The sequence below is a fragment of the Scyliorhinus canicula genome, chromosome 1 (assembly GCF_902713615.1).
Source record: "Scyliorhinus canicula chromosome 1, sScyCan1.1, whole genome shotgun sequence".
Classification (NCBI taxonomy): Eukaryota; Metazoa; Chordata; class Chondrichthyes; order Carcharhiniformes; family Scyliorhinidae; genus Scyliorhinus; species Scyliorhinus canicula.
This window is the reverse complement of record NC_052146.1, coordinates 132,337,292-132,358,001: the sequence shown is the minus strand read 5'-3', so window position 1 is coordinate 132,358,001 and position 20,710 is coordinate 132,337,292. Positions and strand designations below refer to the sequence as shown.

The 20,710-nt window shown below is 46.5% G+C and overlaps 1 protein-coding gene across 3 annotated transcripts in view; it reads right to left on the bottom strand.

Annotated features, from left to right (window-relative positions):
• The window catches only part of LOC119967496 (protein argonaute-4), a 119,796-nt gene extending 102,666 nt beyond the window's left edge, over window positions 1-17,130 (bottom strand). Inside the window, exon 1 of one of the 3 annotated variants that reach the window (XM_038800150.1) lies at window positions 16,955-17,130. In XM_038800150.1, the coding sequence (XP_038656078.1) occupies window positions 16,955-16,973 (19 nt within the window). In that variant the 5' untranslated portion in view covers window positions 16,974-17,130. Of the gene's footprint in view, window positions 1-16,654; window positions 16,676-16,954 lie in introns of those variants that run through there. The other 2 variants (XM_038800143.1, XM_038800160.1) reach the window with 2 other exon arrangements.
• Window positions 17,131-20,710: the final 3,580 nt, after the last annotated feature.

Below are 20,710 nucleotides of genomic sequence, written 5' to 3'. Positions count from 1 at the left end.
GTTACACTGCACAGCAGTGTGATCAGTTAAGTATGACTGCCATCATTAAATTTAAAGATATGACATAGATATCTTTTATTCCCCCCAAACAATAACTTGCATGTGCTTATAACTGATATGAACATACAGTCATTTACACAATACATGAGCCTTGAAGCAAGCAGCAAGTGAGCAAGGGCAGGATGGGAGAAGTTGTCCCCCAAGGGAGTCAGATGCTGGCCTGTGCGAAGCCCCGGATGACTTTGGCCAGGTTCGCCAATGTTCCTGTCGGATGAACCGGTAACAAGAACATTGTTGAAGTAGACAGCCACTCTGGGCAAACCCGCAGGATGGTCCCCATAACTCTTTGGAAAATATGCATGCCGAGGAAACTCCAAACAGCAGCTAGGTGTACTCTTATAAACCCTGTTGGGTGTTAATGGTGACTAAAACTCCAGGAGGCAGGTTCCAGGACCAACTGCAGGTACACATGGCTTATGTCGAGCTTAGTGAAAGCCCTGCCACCGCTGAGCTTGGCATACAGGTCCTAGGTTTGGGTAATGGTCCAAACAGGAGACACATTTTGTAGTTGCCATACAGAAGCACAGAGCCATAGATTGTTGGCTGTATGTCAGAGACAAAGAGGTACCTGCAACGGCTAATGGCTCCTCAGTATATGTGATTCCGGGCATCAGTATTGCGGACAGTCAGCGATTGGAGACTGGACCAAATTTTAATCGCGCGTGCGGCAGCTAATGACCGAGACCACTGCGGTGGTATCGAATTCCATATTGATGGAATGCCCATTTACCTGGATCGGAGCCACTTGTGGTGCGGTTATGCAGTGCACCTGCTGATAGGAGGAGTTGCCCTTATCGTCCATATAGCAAGCCCGGTCACAAGTGTGGCAGTCGTGCCAGGAGAACTGGAGTACTTGTGGGGCAGTCTGAGGCCTAGGTCCTGGCATCCGGCCTGAGGCCACTGTCTAAGTTGCCTTGTTCAGGATGCTGGAAGCTCTCAGGCGCCCTGCGGCAGCGACCTCTGTCTCTGCGGCGTGCGCCCCACTGCCGGGGGTCCTGTTCTTCGGGCCTTGGAAAACCCATCGGCACTCGCTCGGGCATCCCAGATTCAGGACCGCCATTCCCTTGTACCCCAAGCTCAGTGCTCTTGTAGGAGACAGTAATTCGGACTGCTCGCTATAGAGCAAGATGTGTTTCCGTTAAATGTTTACGCTTTCTGGCTGCATCGTGGACGCCGCAGACAAACCAGTCCCACAGGGATTTGTACAAAGTAGGCCCAAAATTACAAGTGTCGGCGATTTTATGCAATCACGCCAAAAATCACTGTTGGGACTCCTCTTGGGTCTGGGTGGCTGTATGAAAGCGGAACCGTCAGACGATAATGGGGGGCTTTGAATTGAAGTGTTCCCCAACCAGGGCTACTAATGCAGCAAAGGACCAGGATCTGGTACATCTGGGTAGGTTAAACTCTTGATCAATGTACAGGTTGGTCAACCAACAACCATCAGTAAGACCAGTTTGCCTTTCTTCCCAGAGAATTGCTTTTGTCCTGACAAAATACTGCATTTGCTCAAACTCTCAAAATACTGCATTTGGTGATTTAGCACAGGGCTAAATCGCTGGCTTTTAAAGCAGACCCAAGCAGGCCAGCAGCGCGGTTCAATTCCCGTACCAGCCTCCCTGAACAGCCGCCGGAATGTGGTGACTAGGGGCTTTTCACAGGAACTTCATTTGAAGCCTACTTGTGACAATAAGCAATTTCCATTTCAACTCGCATCAAACGGTTCCAACTTCCCAATTTGGGGCGGTAGGCTGAAGAGTTGCCTCCTGAGGCCTAGACGAAGTGGTCCGGGTATGCAATATGAGGTACCGATGGCAGCTCCACTTCAACCTCATCACCAGCGTACAATCAGACGAAGTGGCCACACGGGAACGCACAGTTGGATACAAAATGAAGAGAGTTTTATTTCTCATACAGCAAACTCTCCACTTCCCACAGGGTCTCCCTCCTTGACCTGCACTCAGGTCGTGGCTTTTATACTGAGAAGCCCCTCTTGTTAAGGGGGAAGCCCCACCTCTTTTACTGGGGAAGTTCGTATTTCGAGGTGGTCACGGGGAACCAGATAGTTTACGCCCGGTGAACTCCAAGAGGGTCATAACAAGTGAGATTTAGCTGTCCTTGAACACAAATCACGAAGCAAAAGCACAGGTACAAAAATCAAAAAGAAAAATGGAATGCTGCTCTTTACCTCAAGGCGATGTGGTACAAAGGAAAGTTATGCTTCAGTCGTATAGGAACTTGCTCAAACCCCATCTGTAGTACTACATTAAGCTTTGGGCACTGTATTTCAGGAAGGGCATATTGGTTTTGAATGAGGCACACATCAGACATACCATTGTATCTATTTTTGAGGGATAAACTACAGAGAACAGTTTTCATAAACTTGGGTTGCATTCCTTTGAGTATAGAAGATTGGAGGGTGATCTAATTGAGGTGTTCAAAATATTTAAAATATTTTATTGGATAGACACTGATGAACCATTTCTGTGGGGTTTTGGAGGCAAGAAAAATAAATCAGAATTAGAGATAGCAATAATAAAATTAGAGCAAAACCATTTAGGAGCAAAATCAGTAAGCACTTAGTAATTTGGAACTCTTCCCCAAAAAAGGTTGTGGATTCTAGTACAGTATGAGCTTTCAATAATACCATAGATTTAAAGTAAGTGTTATCAAAAGATCTAGATAGAGAAAAAGACAAAGAAAATAAGTTTGAAGTAGAAATCTATAAGAGTTAAGAGATACAGATAGACCAAACAAAAACAGGAATATGGATTTGAGGTAGAGGAGATCAGGAATAAAGTAACTGAATGGCAGTGCAGGCTTTGTAACCTGCACTGATAAAACAAGGTCACATATTTAAACTAACATAACCCAATGAACGTGACTGATGCAATTCAAGATGTAACCTTTGATAATTTGTTGCAACCTCATGCCATATTACTCATCCATATTCACAAGCTGACATTAATATTTTAACCAGCAGTCATTTAAGTTTCAGGTTATACTGTCTAAAGTACATAAAATATTAAAAACACTTTTATCCTGATTTTATATTTTTGAATGGTTCATCACTGAAGTGGAAGACATTTGCAATTTAATCAATTAATCTGATTATGCATTTGATTTTTTTGTTTTAAATGGGCCAAATAGTGAAACCGGCCAGAGACTCAAGGGGGTCTGAAGGAGGTAAAACATAACCTACTTACAAGAAGTAGTCGTTTGGCTCCTTAAGCCTGTTTTGCCATTCATTAAAGTCATGGCTGATCTGTTTGTGGTTTTAACTGCAATTTCCTGCCTGACCCCCTAATCCTGGACTCCCTTGTAGATCAATAGCCGTATTCATATTCAATGATCCAGCCTCCAATGCTCTCTGGGGTAGGGAATTCCAAAAATTAGGGTGGTCCTCTGGGAGAAGTAATTCCTCCTCATCTCTGTCTTACATGGAAGACCCTTCATTTTGAAACTGTGCCTCTAGCTCTAGATTGCCCCACAAAGGGAAACAGTCCCTCAGGGACTACCCTTTCAAGACTTCTCAGAATCTTATATATTTCAATAAGGTGACCTCACAACCTCTTCTCATAAAACAGCCCCTTCATCCCAGGAATCAACCTATGTACTTTCTCTGAACTGCCTCCAAGACAAATGTGCCCTCCTAAAGTAAGGTGACTGAACTGTAAACAGTCACAACAATGCAATACAGTTGTGGCAAGACTTCCCTACTTACATGCTCCACCCTGTGCTTTCCCAATTACTTGCTCCAGTTGCATGCCAGCTTTTTGCTATCCTTTGAAGACTCTTTATATCCTCCCTACCTACACCTTGCTACTTTACCTATTACAAACAAGTTTAGCTACAATAAACTTGGTCCCTTCATCCTAGTCATTAATGTAGATCAGAAACAGCTGAGGCCCCAGCACTGATCCTGTGGCAATTTCCAACCTGAAAATGATCCATTTATTCTGAATCAGTTTCTGGTTTGCAAGCCAATATTCTATATATGGTAATATATAACCTCCAACACCCATGAGCTCTTATCTTGTGCAGTAACCTTTTATGTGGCATTGTTAGAATTGGTGTGCATTTTGAATATTTGCTAGCAATTCAGATTTTAAAACTTAGGTACAATGATTCTGTACAGCCCTAACATCTGCAAAATAAACTAATTTCAGCCACACTATTTAAATAAAGGTGCACCTTAACAACTATATCTGACAACAGAAGCCACACAGCCAAATAAAGCAATTAAAAATCCTTAAAGACGAGATCCTGTAAAATCTGTAGTACTTAAAAAAACCTCACTTCGATGCACAATGTGGATTTTCCTTTCCCTATCTGTGTTCTTCTGTTTATTAGTAAACAAAAGACAGTACTTCTACTGCAGAACTTTCCTGCAAATTTTCAAATATTTATAACTTTTTCTGGTTGCTTGGTAGTACACAACTTGAGTATTGCTGAAAAAAGAGACTTGGAAGATTTTCGGCTTGCACTCATCAGGACAGGTGCAAGAATGTAAATTTCAAAGAAAGCAACAATTTATTCTGCATGAGAAAAGGTGGAATGCCTGGACATGTTCATTGCGCCTGCAGAGGGCATGTCCCTACATATGAATACATTAAAAACATCTAACAAGCATAAGTGAGCAACACTGCGAGCTTGATTGATAATCTTAATTTAGAAGAATTTGCAAAACACTTGGGATTGTTCAGCTAGTGCTGCCCAATTGCAAAGTCCCAAGAAACTCAAATGTTCTGAGTTTTGCCAGCACAGACTGATTAAGTACTGAGTCTATGGCGAAGAGCTATTCGATATGATCCATCAGTTGTTGGGACATATGGCCTACGTACCTGGCATTTGACTGGCACCAGATCCACATGCCACATTTATCATTTGTAAGGCAGAACATAGTTTTGGCTTGACGGCAGGATGTTAGCTCCAGCTAGTCGGAAATATATCACACAAACAGCATGTGCCCACAATGCAATTGTAGCCACCTAGGATGGCCACTTGCAACTAAGCACAGAGCAACCTGCAAAGACTGATGGGTAAAATGGACAAGCCAAGCCAAGAGTCAGGCAGGTTCCGAGCCTGAAATGCATATTTGTCAGCAAAGTCCAGACGGTACGAAACCCCGTCCCATTAGCATGTTAATCAGGCCGATTAGCAGGTGATGGTCCATCTCCCCCAACACAAAGGACTGGTACTCCAGCTACCGGGACAGTCCCAGACATTTCGGCGCCACTCCCTGTCCAAGGGAAACACAAACAACGGGGTCAATGACTGCTTGAGACATGCCCAGTCAACCAGATCCCCGCCCACTTATTAGCTAAGGAATCGAACAGAGTGATCAGGGATCACCCAATTAGTGAGACCCAAATCGAAGGACCGTCCGAAAGAGCGCGAAAGCCCCCAAGTATAAAGGAAGAGTTCGCCATATGCTTGCTCTCTTTTGGCCTTGGTACCCTGGTCACAGCCATCGCCAACTGCAGCAACACCAGAAGCAAGTTTGAGTTCAACGGCAACTACCAGAGGACGAGCCCAGCCGAGCAGCAGTTACCACTTCGAACCCAAGAGATCCTGAATAGCGGCCACTGTTTCCTGACCTGAACCAGGTGCCCGAAGTCAAGTACAGGTTGTCTTAGTAATAGGTGTAGTTGACTAGTAGTGTTTATGTTGCATGATTGATTGTCTGTAAATAAAGTACCCTTGACCTTAAACTAACTAACTGGTGTTTGGCTCTTTGATCGATAGCCGGTTGAAACTTGTGGTGGTATCATTCAATACCTGGCGACTCTAAGCATTCGGACATAGACAATATAGAAAGAAGGCAAATTCACCGATTGCCCTAATTGGAACAGAGCCAGAGTAAAGAGCATAGTAAAGAGAACTCGGCAACAGTTATTGGCGACTGTGGTGGGATTCGGCCCAGAAGTGATCGTGCCACTCCGAGAGAACCCACAAAAGCATTTGAATTAGAATCCAAATTGGCAAAGTGAAAGAAACCACAAGCGAATCCAGTATCAATTAAACGTCCAGAATTCAGAAGTGTGTAATTTGCATGCATACTAACAAAGGGATACAAGGTAAACTCGCTAGATTTTGTTGCGTGAAACTTTCGGGAGTTGCGTAAACCGGAAAATAGCTTAAACCGTACCCGTGTTTGCACCAGGGCTTTATTCCCCCTTGTTCCAAATTTACGGTAAGAGACAGAAGAGTATTTGTAGGGATGGCCATGAAGGCAATGGAACGCCTTATGTATCCACAAGAGCCCGAGGTCGCAGCGACCAATAGATCAGAACGGTGTCCCATTTGGGAGGAAGAGATTAGGAAATACCTAAAGGGGAAAGGATGGCCCCTATGGTCTGAGTTTTGCACTAATGAAGAGACAGGTCCTGGCAGCACAGGACAGACTTGGTGGGACAGCCTGACCGAGATTCATAAAAAGAGTTTAGCAATGGTTCGTAAGCTGCTGGCAATCGTGTCCTGTCGGGCACAATTACGAGGCACAGAGGAGGTCGTGAAGACGCTCCGCAAGCAGCTTCAGGCGGAGAAAAGTATAGAGGGAGATTTAAGTGAATGCGAGAGATTAAATGTACAGCTCCGGGAACAGTTAGCGGCGAAGGACAAGGAAGTGGATGATGTCAAGAAGGCACATCAATCCTGTCTCGCCCACTTTAGCAGCTTCCAAATCCAATATGATAATGCCTACCAGGACACACAGCGTGCTGTACTGGTAAGAGGAGAGAGAGAATCAGGTATAGATCTTGAAGAAACAATGTGATGATTTGAAGGCAGCCCTCCGAGCATGCCACAGTTCCACCACGGAACAGAGGCAGAGTTCGGTGAATCATGCCAAATGCAGGAAACAAATTGCAAGGTTGCAATCCCTGCTATTAGTTCAGAATGGGTTTAGAGACACCTTTGGCCCACAGCTAGACCAGGAAGACGGTACCGATTGGCAGGAACTCAAATGAAGGCAGAGGTACAGCGCCACACCCCAAGACACAGGAGTGCTACAATTGTGGACAGAAAGGACATTATGTCCGAGAATGCAATGCCCCCCTGAAGCAGCAAAGGAATCAGCACCCAAACACCCCCCAGAAACAATACCCGACGCATTCACAGCGTTAGCGCCCTACCAGATAATTCGGCCATGAATGGTACTGATTGATGGTGTTCAGGCTCCCCAACTTGGATCTGCCTTACCCTTTCGGATAGGTCCGGAAGACCAGTCGTTGCAGGCACAGTCCGGGGACACCCCGTAGAGTTCCTTTGGGACACAGGAGGGTCCCGAACCACGTTAAACTCCACCATCATGTTCCAGAAAGAGATTTGGCCCACCACGGATACCATTACCCTTAGTGGCTTTACAGGTCACCTCCAGCAGGGACACATCACAGCCCCTGTGGACGTACAGCTTGGTAATATCAAGACAAAACACTTGGTTGTTTTAGTCGACTTGCCCCAGGCAGCAGAACACATCCTAGGTATCGATTTCATGAGTACAGACAACCTCCCATTCGATCCCCCAGTTAACCGATGCATCTGGAAAATGCCTAGAGCAGCACAAGCCCCGCCATGCTCACAGTAGGAGATTATGCCCATAGAATCAGCTCAGTAGGAGAGTACTTTTGATCCAAGGAGTTAAGACCAAGGTCTTAAAAAGACATAAGACAGCATTTGCCCAGCACAAGCACGACTGCGGTAAAATCCCAGGTGTTGTAAACATTATAGGTCCCGATCCCAAGCCCCAGAAACAGTACGGCTTCCCCCAGCAAACCGAGGGAGAGATAGCCAAGGTAATTCAAAGCTTATTGAATCAAGCAGTGATTCAACCTGTTGCATCGACAAATAATGCCCCGATTTGGGCAGTAAGGAAACCCGATGGATCATGGCGATTGACCATCAACTACAGAGAATTGAACAAAGTAACTCCCCTAGCAGCCCCCACCATTGCCACAAGTCCCGAGACCATGTTGAGACAAGGACTCCAGTCGAAAAAAAATTTCCATGTTAGATATCAGTAATGGCTTTTGGTCCATACCGCTGGACAAAGCATGCCAGTATAAATTTGCGTTCAGTTTCCAGGGACAGCAGTACACGTGGACGTGCCTTCCACAACTCCCCCTCCATCTTTCACAGACGATTGGCAAACGGATTATCTAAATTTTCTCGCCCTGAATGCCTTGTTCAGTATGTGGACGACTTGCCCCTATAGACTGACACCAAGGAACAGCACATCTCGCTTCTTTCGGAATTATTGGAACTCCTTACGATTGGATGCAAAATTAACCCCAAGAAAGCCCAAATCCTTCAGGAACAGATCACTTATTTAGGTACAGTCATCACGCATGGGAAGCGTGAAATAGAACACAAACGGATTGATTACATTGTAAATTTGCCCTTGACACAGAACGTTACAGCCCTCCGGTCATTTTTAAGACTGGTTGGCTATTGTCGGAAGGAACCATATCGACGGATTCGCCACAAAGGCAGCCCCACTCTCCGAGTTCCTAAAGAAACAGGCCCCATGGAAATGGCTTCCACAGCACACGGATGCTGTGGATGCATTGAAATGCGCCCCGAGCACAGCCCCCGCTTTGCAAGCCCCTGATCCACACTCCCCGTACGCAATAGAGGTAGCGACCACCGACCGAACCCTTTCGGCCGTACTCCTGCAGGAAAGGCACGATCGTCTGGGACCCGTAGCCTGCACCTCACGAGTCTTAGATCCGGTCGAACACGGATTTTCAGCCTGCGAGAGGCACCTATTAGCAGTTTTCTGGGCGGTACAGTACTTCTCATACATAACCAGACTCAACCCAGTAACCATTTTGACCGAGCACACCCCGACACAGCTTTTATTGGACGGCAGACTAAAAGATGGCACAGTAAGCGAAATTCGATCATCGCGATGAACCCTACTCCTACAGGGACGCGACATCATGGTAAAACGGACACGTTTCTGGCTGATAACTTGCATTATTCAGGGACACCACACGAGTGCAATATCGTAGCCCCAAAACACACCACAGGACCCTTTGTTCCAAAGTCGGCACCAAGAAAGACAGGTATTGGACCCCAGCCCACAGACAAGGTCCTAAGAATTTATGTAGACGGATCCTCCACAGTCCTGGAGGGAAAAAGGATAACAGGCTGTGGCATTTATGTAGAGGGCGCGCAGAGACACGCTTTAGAAGAGATAGCTTTAAAGTTGCCTGGATACTTAGGTTCGCAGTTAACGGCCATTGCTTACATTGTCCAGCACCCCGATTCATTTCCGACACCTGCAGACATATATTCGGACAGTTTGTACATCTGCAATAGCCTTACGGAATTCCTATCCCTGTGGGAATCGAGAGGATTTATTTCCGCGGACGGAAAACCTCTACCTTCAGCCCCACTACTAAAACATACCTTTCAGACAGCTAAAGGCAGAGAATACGGCATCAAAGTAAGAAGTCACCATCGCTCCTCCCCACCCGGTCATGTGAAAGCTGACGCCCTAGCAAAGGCAGGCTCACGACATGGCTGCTTTAGGCAACCCCCCCCCCCCCTCCCCCGAGAGTGCCCCAGGACATGCAGTTCGGGCCTCACAGACCAACATCCAAGACCTACCCCAGGCACAAAAAGACGACGAAACATTGAAAGAGATTATAAAAGGGAACTTCCCAGCTCCCTATGAGAAGTTCAGAAATTCTTTGACGGTCCATGAGGGAATCGTTTTAAAAGATGGAGTTTATGCAGGCCCCACCCAGGACAGGAACGAGATAATTTCCAAGACGGACATGGACATCAAGGGATTGAATCCACCCTTGCCCACCTCAGACCCCTCTGCTGGTGGCTTGATTTGAGAACCGACGAGTCCCACTACGTCAAACATTATTTAAATTGTGCTCAAAACAACCCCGATAGGTATGCGAGAAAAGCCGAGCTCCGACACACACGCCCTGTAAACGGCACGTGCACAAACCTCCAATTAGATTACATTGCCCCCCCCCCCCTCTCTCTCTCTGCAGAAATGGTTACACGTATCTGTTAGTAGTAATAGACACATTTACGAAATGGGTCGAAGCGTTGCCATTGAGAACAAACACAACCAAGGCCACCGCAAAGGTCTTAACAGAACAGATTTTTACAAGATGGGGACTCGCCCGTTCTATTGAGTCAGACCAAGGTTCCCACTTTACGAGAAGAGTCAAGATAAATGTTATGACAATATTTGGAATTAAACAAAAGTTCCACATTGCCTATCACCCGCAGTCCAGCGGCATGAATCGGATGCTAAAAGCCACATTTAGGAAAATGGTGCAGCAGCACAATACAACATGGGACACGGCGCTCCCATTCACACTGATGTTTATTAGGAACACAGTGTCAAGCTCTACAGGATATACCCCCCATACCCTCATGACCGGACAACCCAGGAAGGGTACCGAATACATATTTGAACTTGATTTGGCCAGCCCCACAGCCACCGCCCTGACCCATGAGAAAGCAGTCCAGCGCATAGTAGACAATATTAAAGCAGCACAGCTCGCTGCAGCTGTTCGACTAGGCACTAAACGAAAGCAGAGTAAGGCCTGCTTTGATAAAACAGTTCACCTGGCAGACTATACAGTCGGACAGCAGGTAATGATCACTTTGTACAACCCTAGTTCGTTCCTCTCCCCAAAATTTGCAGGCCCCCCATTCAGCTTAAGAATTCTGGAACGCAATGCAGCCACTCGCACCATCACTCATTGTCGATGGCCGACAATGAGGATCCGCCCACTGACAACTAGAGTTCCCCCTCCCCCAGCAGCAGCATGACGGCCACAGACAAGACCTTGACCACGCCCCCCAGGATCAAATTTCACCCTGACGCTCGATTCAGTTGCTAGTGATAGCGACTGCGACACTACTGAAGCCCTCGAGAGACCCGAACGAAGATCCCTCGAACCAGGCCCCAGTCACTACAGTCACAAACACCCCGACGATGATACACTCAGCCCCTTTGAAACAATTTATCTGCCCACTCCGGAACCTGACCTGCCACCCGACAATAGCGACACCCCCTGACAATCTCCCTACGGACCATGAAGCACTGGCACCGTGATAATTCCTGTCGCTTGATGCGAAATTACGAAATGGACCCAACATCGCACATGCCGGGTTAGCACACAAACTCCATGAAAGAGTGTTTGGCACCCGGGAGATGGGGTTTGGCACCCGGGAGATGGGGCAGCTACAAGTCTGACACCCACCATGGTAACCCCATTGCACATCTTTTTGAAATGGAATCTTGAGGTGTCCAGATGATGAGAGTCAGGAACCGATGGAGATTTACCCTATACCCTGTCCTGTACCCTGATGTAGCCTGCCCGTTTTTTCTTTGTTATTTTTAAATGTTGAATGTTTGTTTATTTGTGCGACTACACGTGTCGATCTCACTGAATTTCTTGATACAGTTTCTTCTTTCCGTCTCACACCAAAGTTCTTGATGCAGCCATAATTACTCGTCTGACGCCAGTTGGCAGTTAGTGAAACAAGTTTGTCGGCAACCCATATTGTTACAAATTCGTTCCGCTCTTGGAAGGTCACTCAGGCAGTGGAGTAACGGCACTGATCCCCACCCTGCCTGGGGACCCCCTATACATTTGGTCAGCCAAGCTCGGGTAGTGGAGCAACGGCACCGATCACCACTCTACAAGGGGATCCCACCCATTCTGCCCTGCCACGGATCATACGCACCACCCCATTCGACTAGGTGGTTTAAAAACTCTTTTTCTGTGTCCCCCCCCCCCCCCCCCCCCCCCGAGTCCTGTGGTCTAAAGAATGCTCTTTGCCACTACTTTTGCCCTTCCCTGCAACCCTTCGGTTGCTATTCCCCCACATATTATTTACATGTATGAAACACTTGGTTGGAAAAACAAGTTTGCAGAGGACGGATAAATTGTCCGCCCACTCAGCTCATCGACCACAGGCTGCGAGAGAGCTCGCGCTGTGACACAGTATTTTCTGGGATGTCTTATATCCGAAAATGGTTGCTTATAAAAAAATGAGGGAGTCACAAATGGTGACGATTATAATGGGAGAATTGACAGGGTGATCAGGGATCACCCAATTAGTGAGACCCAAATCGAAGGACCGTCCAAAAGAGTGCGAAAGCCCCCACGTATAAAGGAAGAGTTCGCCATATGCTCGCTCTCTTTTGGCCTTGGTACCCTGGTCACGGCCATTGCCAACTGCAGCAACACCAGACGTTTGAGTTCAGCGCCCACTACCAGAAGGATGAGCCCTGCCAAGCAGCAGTTACCACTTCAAACCTAAGAGATCCTGAACAGCAGCCACTGTTTCCTGACCTAAACCGGGTGCCCGAAGTTAAGTACAGGTTGTCTTAGTAATAGGTGTAGTTAACTATTAGTGTTCATGTTGCATGATTGATTGTCTGTAAATAAAATACCCTCGACCTTGAACTAACGAACTGGTGTTTGGCTCTTTGATCGATAGCCGGTTGAAACTTGTGGTATCATTCGATACCTGGCGACTCTAAGCATTCGGACATAGACGATATAGAAAGAAGGCAAATTCACTGATTGCCCTAATTGGAACAGAGCCAGAGTAAAGAGAAATTGGCAACACAATAAAGCTGTGTAACCAATATAATTGATTAGTGACTGGAATAGGATAAATGGAGCTCACTGTGCTCAGGGAGGGTAACCATTTGATTACTACAACAGCAGTGCAGGCATGGAACCTCAACTGACTACTAGGTTCAATTAACTGATTTATATTCCTGTCACAGCAGAACAGTTTAGTAGATGCATTTCTTCTAGTGAAACTAATTCTTGGAACAGTATGGCAGACCTGGTCAGTGACTTCAATAGACTGGTTCTCAGGTTCTTGTAAACTCGGGTGCTTGGGACTCTCACTACAATACAATGTGATGGATACCTCCCTCCCAATTAATACCACTCCTGATGGCACGGTCAGTTAACACCACCACTGAGGGTATGGCCAGTTTTGTAGGTAGGGAATGTTTGGAGAAAGGGCACTTCTGAACTATTATAAAAGAAAGGGCACTTCTGAATTAGTATAAAAGGTTAAAGATATGTGGTTGTGAAGTAGTGATGGCAACACATTGTGCTTACAATTCCACAATATTTTGCCTTATTTCATTTTAGTCCAGCCCAGCCATTATCATGTGGAAACTGCAGGCCATAATATTCCTGGCTGTCCAAGCTAACTGCCATCAGATCTGGCTTGACCATCTCAAATAATATTAATTCTCCTCTAAATAGACAAACCTTCTTCGTAAAAGAAAGATGTGCATTCATATATAGAGTATTTCACAACCTCATGAGACTGTACAATCACTGTTGTAACTTTGGAAACACAACAGCAAACTTGCACCCAAACCTCCCACAAATGTCAAACACAATAATAGCTAGATAACGTCTTAGCGGTGTTGGTTAAGAGTGGAAGAATAAACATTGGCAAGTACACCAGGGAAAGTATCAATTCTTTGTCAAGGTAGCACCCTGGGATTTTGTTTACACTCATCTGAGAGGGTAAAAAGGACTTTTGTTTAATGTCTTATCTGGAATACTCCCTCAGTGCTGCACTGAGTGCTTTGATTTTGTGTTTGGTCTCTGAAGCGGGACATAAACTCTCAACCTTCTGACTCTTGAGGTGAGGGTGCTATTCACTGAGCCACAAATGGCACGGCCCCAAAAGAGCTCCCTTGTACAGCATGTGACTGCCTTTTTGACCTGCGTCACTATGACAGGATTTGAAGATCTGGAGTTTGTTTACACAAAAATATGCTGAATGTAATTTTACTTTTACAAGTTTTGATTGTGGTTTATTGAAAAAAATTGCATATTTTTTTCCACAGCCACACATTTTAATATTTATCATATTCTGACATTACAATAATTACTTCACTACAGGTGTACTTCATTAGCTGGGTTGCGCTTTGGGTTATTCTGAAGCAAAAGACACTCTTTCCCCCTTCATTTTATTCGAATACAATTCCAGTTGCACTCGGGTAAAAAAAAAAATCAAAAAATGAGGCTAGCTCCAGAATAGTACTTTCAAACAACTTAAATTACTCTTGCATAGAGGGAAACTAAGATTGCAAGTACAGCAGCACATAGAAGAATTTCCATTTTTGAAAATGCACATGATTTGCCAAGTTATGTTCCGGGTAACAAGATGTCACCTACTTAATATACCTGGTGAGCTACAACAAACCGTGCCAAAGTTACTTTTATTATTTTCCGGTTCTCACTGCACTCCGCATGGTTTACTCATACTGTTAAAATTAACAATTCCAAAGCAAACCCTCTGTTGCAAAAATCTCCATTTATTTAGCACCTTGAACATAGGCGACCAACCCAAGGAGCTTAATGAGATAAAAACTGACAAAGCCAATAGAAATATTAGGATGGATGGCAAAAAGCTGGGCCACAAGCATCTGAGGAGAAAGTGATTAGAATTCCTACAGTGCAGAAGGAGGCCATTCAACCCATCGAGTCTACCCCCACCCTCCGAAAGAGCACCCTATGTAGACCCACTCCCCCGCCCTATCCCTGCAACCCCACCTAACCTGCACACTGAGGGGTAATTTAGCATGGCCAATCCACCTAACCTTCACTTGTTTGGACTGTGGGAGGAAGTCGGAGCACCCAGACATGGGGAGAAAGAGCAAACTCCACACATCACCCACCCAAGGCCAGAAGTGAACTCAGGTCCCTGGCGCTGTGAGGCAGCAGTGCTAACCACTGTCCCACCGTGCTAGCCCGCGATGGAGAGGTTTAGCAAACAGCTTACAGCCCAGGCAGCTGAAGGCATGGCTGATGATCTTGCCGCAAAGAGAGTGGGAAACGCTTAAGAATTAGAGGAATGCAGAGAAAAAGACTTGCAATTAAACAGCATTTGGCCATGGCCCTCGGGTGCCTCAAAGCACTTTACAGCCAATTAAGTATATTTGACATATAATGTAGATAACATTGTAGCCAATTTACACACTGCAAACTCCCACAATAGTAATAAAATAATGACCAGAAAACCTTTTCTGTGAAGTTGATTAACGGATAAATATGTGTTAGAACACTGGGGAAAACTCCCCTACTCTTCGGCAAAACAGTGTCTTGGAATCTTTTACATCCACCAGAGCAGCCAGTTTAACACCTCATCCAAAAAAAGTTGTCAAGAGGATTTTAAAGCTGTTGCAGATTAAATATAGAGACATCAAGGCCATGGAAGTGATTTAAACGGTAATGAAAACTTTAAAATTGAGGAATTTTGGACTACGAACCAATGTAGTTCAGCTACTATGAGGGTGATAGGCAAGTGGGACTTGGTGCAGCTTAGGGCACGGACATAGCTTTTGACAAGCTCAACTTTTTAAAAGGGCAGAAAATGAAATGAAGAGGAGAGGTCAACCAGGAATACATTAGAATAGTCGAGTCTGGAGGTTACCAAAGAACTGATTGTTTCAGCTGAGCTAGTGATAGAAATGGGTGTCAATACAGAGGTAGATGTGGTATTTGTAATGGAGAGAATATAGGTTTGAAGTTCAACTCGGTTGAAACAGGTTGTCAACAGTAGCCAAGGATGAGGATGAATTGATAGCGAGCAAACAAAAATTGTTGGTGGGGGCTAAAGACAATGGCTTCGGCCTCCTGAATGGCTAATCGGAGAAAACTGCAGTTCATCCAGGAAAGGATACGTAGGAAAGACTGTCTGACAAAAGTGTAAAATATTCATATCCAGGTAAAAGAAAATTCAAAATTGCAGTATTCTAATGTCCAAAAAACAACTACTGTATCATTAAACCGAGAAAACAATCGATCAAAAGTAAATGATATTGGAGTATATTTTTGGAATCCCTTTTTTATAGGCTCCATGCGTAAATTGTTCCTGTTATTAAAGACACGAGCATCGAGCCAAACAAAAAGCAGGACATTAGTCGACGTTGGAAAGGGTTTTCTTCTAATCTCACTCCAATCCTTTCCTTTATGGTTAATAAAATTAGCATATGTTCTTTCGCCGTTCATTCTTTAAATGCACCTTGCCATTGAAACTGAACAATCTTCGATCATTAAACCGCAATCAATCGATCTTAAACTCGAGGGGCTGGACGGTCTACTACTGCTACATATAAGCTTGTTCGAGGTGAGTGTTGCGTTCCTTCTCTAGGGGACGCTTTCTTAAAGGGAGTTCCGACAGAACCCACTGGTGTAGCTCTTCAAAACCCATTTCTCAACAGTCGCCTCGCTGTCCTGGGATATCGCATCCACCGCCGCTCCCCGTTGTGAATGTAAAGCCGGATTATTGCGGCTTTGCCCAGTGTGAACCCTGGCTTTCCCGGCACCAACTTCCCCATTTCAACCCGAAAGAAATAACTCAACCCATCCCTCTCCTGGAGCCTCCACCAAGTCCGGCCACCCCGCGCTTGCCCTCCACCCCACGGGGGGCAGGAAACACCCGACACAGAGCTCACTATAATCACGGAGCAGCCACTTCCTGCCACTCTAGGCCCCGGCTTTCAGCCTGTTCTCCAGGCCTTGCTTCCCCCGGTCACCCCGAAACTCACAACCCGCTTCACCTGTTTACAGACTCGATTTGGATATCCTTTGCGTATGTTCGCCAGGCCCGGCTCGCAGGCTTCAACGAGGTTACCTCACTCCACCGCCGGGGAAAGAGGCACAGGCCTTAAATCCCCGGGCGGCACAGGCCTCGGTCCCCGGCTATCCCCACAGAGATTCACCGAAGAAACAATACACCTCACCCTCAGTGGGGAGCGTTTCTTCCCAGTCCACCCAGTTGGAGACTGGGCCCCGAAACAACCCTCCCCACTCCCTCCCTCAGCCAGGTGGACTGCCGACGATCGGCGCGAGTCTTTTACCTGGTGTCGCCGGCTCCATTCCCACGACTGCCGATTCCACTCGAACACCCCACACACACACACAAACCGACACTTCAGACAACACGATCACTGCGCATGCGGCTCAGAGGCCGGGGCACGCGTGCGCGCCTCGGGGAGCTTTAAACCGAGCGCGCCTCCGCTTCACCCACAGAAGCTGCTGGCTTCCTCGCCAGGCGCAGCAGAGTAATGGTGGGCGGATGATATCCGCTTCCGAACGGTGTCCAGGGTTTGTCTCGACGGAAGCGTGACGTTTCTGATCTGCAGACACTCTATGTGCAGGAGGCTGAAGGGTTCAAGAATTGCACACTCTCTGGACACCCTCTCCCTCCTCAATAGAATTGATAAACAGACAAAGATACGAATATCCAAAACAAAAAGGCAGGTGACCGAACAGCATTGCAGTGGTAGCGGGTGATTCTGGAGTTAGTGGAATCGATTTGCCTTGTTGAAAACAGAACAGAATTCACTCCGTTTATTTACAGAGATGCTCGCTGCCTTTTCCAGCATTTTTAGGTTTTATCGCAAATGGTGCGTTACCACCCTGATGCTTATGTACGTTCTGGAATGCGAGGTAAAACATCCAGGAAGAGGGAGTAGCTAAAAATTATGATCCATATTAAAACCAACAACCTAGCTTGACGTATCCTTAAGGTTTACAAAAGGAGTAAGGTTAGACAAACAAGACCTTAATGTCGATAGTCTCCATATTGTTTCCTATGCCATGAGCTAGACAAGGAGAGGATAAGAATTTTTTTAAATTAAAAAAAATCTTTATTGTCACAAGGAGGCTTACTGATGCACAATCAATGGACACGAAACGTAGGTGAAGTCGAAAACGAAAGGCTTTAATTAGCAAGAAGTGAGCCCAGCAGCAGACGCACAGGAAATGGCCTGGCTGCAGGGGAACACGGGTTCTTATACCCTGCCTCATAGGTGGAGCTACCTTCCTCTTAGCCAATAGGGATAAGAGGCACACGATACCTGGGCCAATGGGCAGCGAGCCCTCTGCACCAATGGCAGCTCACACTCCCAGGTACTGTAATACCCCTAGTCATACTACCACATTTACCTCTTGTTGAGAAAGGAACGGGGGGGGGGGGGGGTGTATGGGTAATGCGGCCACGGAGAGAGGGGGGGCATGTCCCGTGCGAGTAGATAAGAGACTGGTAGTATGACTAGTGATGTCGGATCGTACCCCTTCAACGGTGGCTGTCCACTGGCCCGCAACTATTTACGGAGTTGAGTCAAGACACAGTAACTATATACAGGTTTGTGAACAACAAAAAACGAGAGAACAAGCAAGACCAAGAGTCCATCAACAGTTCACATAGACTCGATCAGCCGATCGGGTGCCTTGGACGTTCTGTGCGACCTGCGGAGCTGGCGAGGGCCAGGCTGGGGGAGGGTCGTCCTGTCCATTAGGCAGCACGTGTAAGTGTGTCAGTGGGGCGGGGGGGGGGGGCGCCTGGCGGGGCCAGTTGGGGTTGTGGGGTGGTTGGGGGGCTGGCGCCGGGGGGGGGGGGGGGGTGGCCAGGGTCCGGCGGGTGCCAGGTCCCGTAGGGAGACCGTGTCCTGTCGGCCGTCGGGATACTCCACATACGCGTACTGCGGGTTCGCGTGGAGCAGCTGGACCCTCTTGACCAACGGGTCCGACTTGTGCACCTGCACGTGTTTCCGGAGCAGGATGGGCCCGGGGATAGCCAGCCAGGTCGGGAGCGGGGTCCCTGAGGAAGACTTCCTGGGAAAAACAAGAAGGCGTTCATTAGGAGTTTGATTAGTGGATGTGCAAAGAAGTGACCGGATTGAATGGAGGGCGTCTGGGAGGACCTCTTGCCAGCGGGAGACTGGGAGATTTCTGGACCGTAGGGCCAGCAGGACGGTCTTCCAGACCGTACCGTTCTCCCTCGCGACCTGTCCATTACCCCTGGGTTGTAACTGGTGGTCTTGCTGGAGGCAATGCCCCTGCTGAGCAGGAATTGACGCAGCTCGTCACTCATAAAGGAGGACCCCCTATTGCTATGAATGCAAGCGGGGAAGCCGAACAGGGAGAAAATGGTGTGTAGGGCTTTAATGATGGTGGGTGTGGTCATGTCGGGGCAGGGGATGGCGAACGAGAAGCAGGAGTACTCGCCAATCACGTTGAGGAAATACATGTTGCGGTTGGTGGAGGGGAGGGGACCTTTGAAATCCATGCTGAGGTGTTTAAAGGGGCAGGAAGCCTTTATCAGATGCGCTTGTTTGGGGTGGTAGAAGTGCGGCTTGCACTCCGCGCAGATGTGGCAGTCCCTTGTGACTGTCCTGACCTCCTCGATGGAGTAGGGCAGGTTGCGGGTCTTTACAAAGTGAAAGAAGCGGGTGACCCCGGGTGGCAGAGGTCGCGTGGACGGTCCAAAGGCGGTCCACTTGTGCGTTGGCACAGGTGCCGTGGGACAGGGCATCGGGAGGCTCGTTTAGCTTCCCAGGACGATACAAGATGTCATAGTTGTAGGTGGACAGTTCGATCCTCCACCGTAAGATCTTGGTCATTCTTTACCTTGCCCCTCTGTGCGTTGTCGAACATGTCGAACTCCTCGGTCTTCCAAAGGGACATGGACTGAATGGTTGACCAATACGGTTTACGGGCCACCTTCCCGTATCTCGATAATGTCACCATCTGCAGCCATGATCAGCAGGACCACGACACCAGCCTCCGAAAATTCCTCCGAACCGCAAAACTCCTGAACCTGACCTACAACAAGGACAAATGCGTGTTTAGCACCGACCGTCGAGCCATCCTCAGCTACGTAGTACGTAACGGAGTGATAGGCCCCGACCCGGAACGCATGCGCCCCCTGATGGAGCTCCCCCTCCCCCACTCCCCTCAGTGGTGTCGTCCTGCTGATAACATACGCATATAATGTGTATTAAACGGGTATGTGTATGGAAGTAAAAGCAGACAGGAAGAGGAAGTTATAAATAATAAGCACATTGCAATTAAATTAAAGTACTGAATCAATGTTTATAAAAAATCTTACAATATGTATTTAATTATGTATGGGTGGGGATAGTTTTCAAAAGGGAATACCTGACATCTGGAATATGAGGAAACCTCCAGTCCACAGCACATAAATGGTATATATATGTTTATAATAAAGATTTCTGACTTCAAAGTGATGTAAATAGTAATGATTTGTAAATATAGTTCTCAGAAATTAAACCATAATGCATTGCTAACACAAATATTTTTTACCTCCAGTTTTACATACATATGCGTTTTCCATTTACAATGAACAAGCGACTTAGAATGAAAGCTGCAGACTGCCAAATTTCCTGAACATTTGTTTTTATTATTTTTTAATTAAATACATTTTTTGCCTGCATTTTAAAAACAAGTGAATGTATTCCACTTTGCTGTCCCTTAAAACAATAGGGAAACAATCTTACAAGTAACATTAAATTAATTGCGTCTTACCATTTTACCATTTAAATTATTTTTGCGTCTTACCATTTTGCTAATTTTTTCACTTATTGATGCACCCTTAACCTGCCTTCAGCCCCAAAAAACTTATAATTAGCTTGTGCTGTCTTTTAGTGATCTCACTACTTCTTACCAGGTCGAAAAGCTTTACGTCAAAATGTGAATTCGCTTGTTTTCAATTTCATGTGAAGACTTTAAAAATGGTTATATGAACACTAACATTCTACTTGTCTGAATAATTTACTGAATTGTTCAGTTTTGGACATGTAGTGTTGACA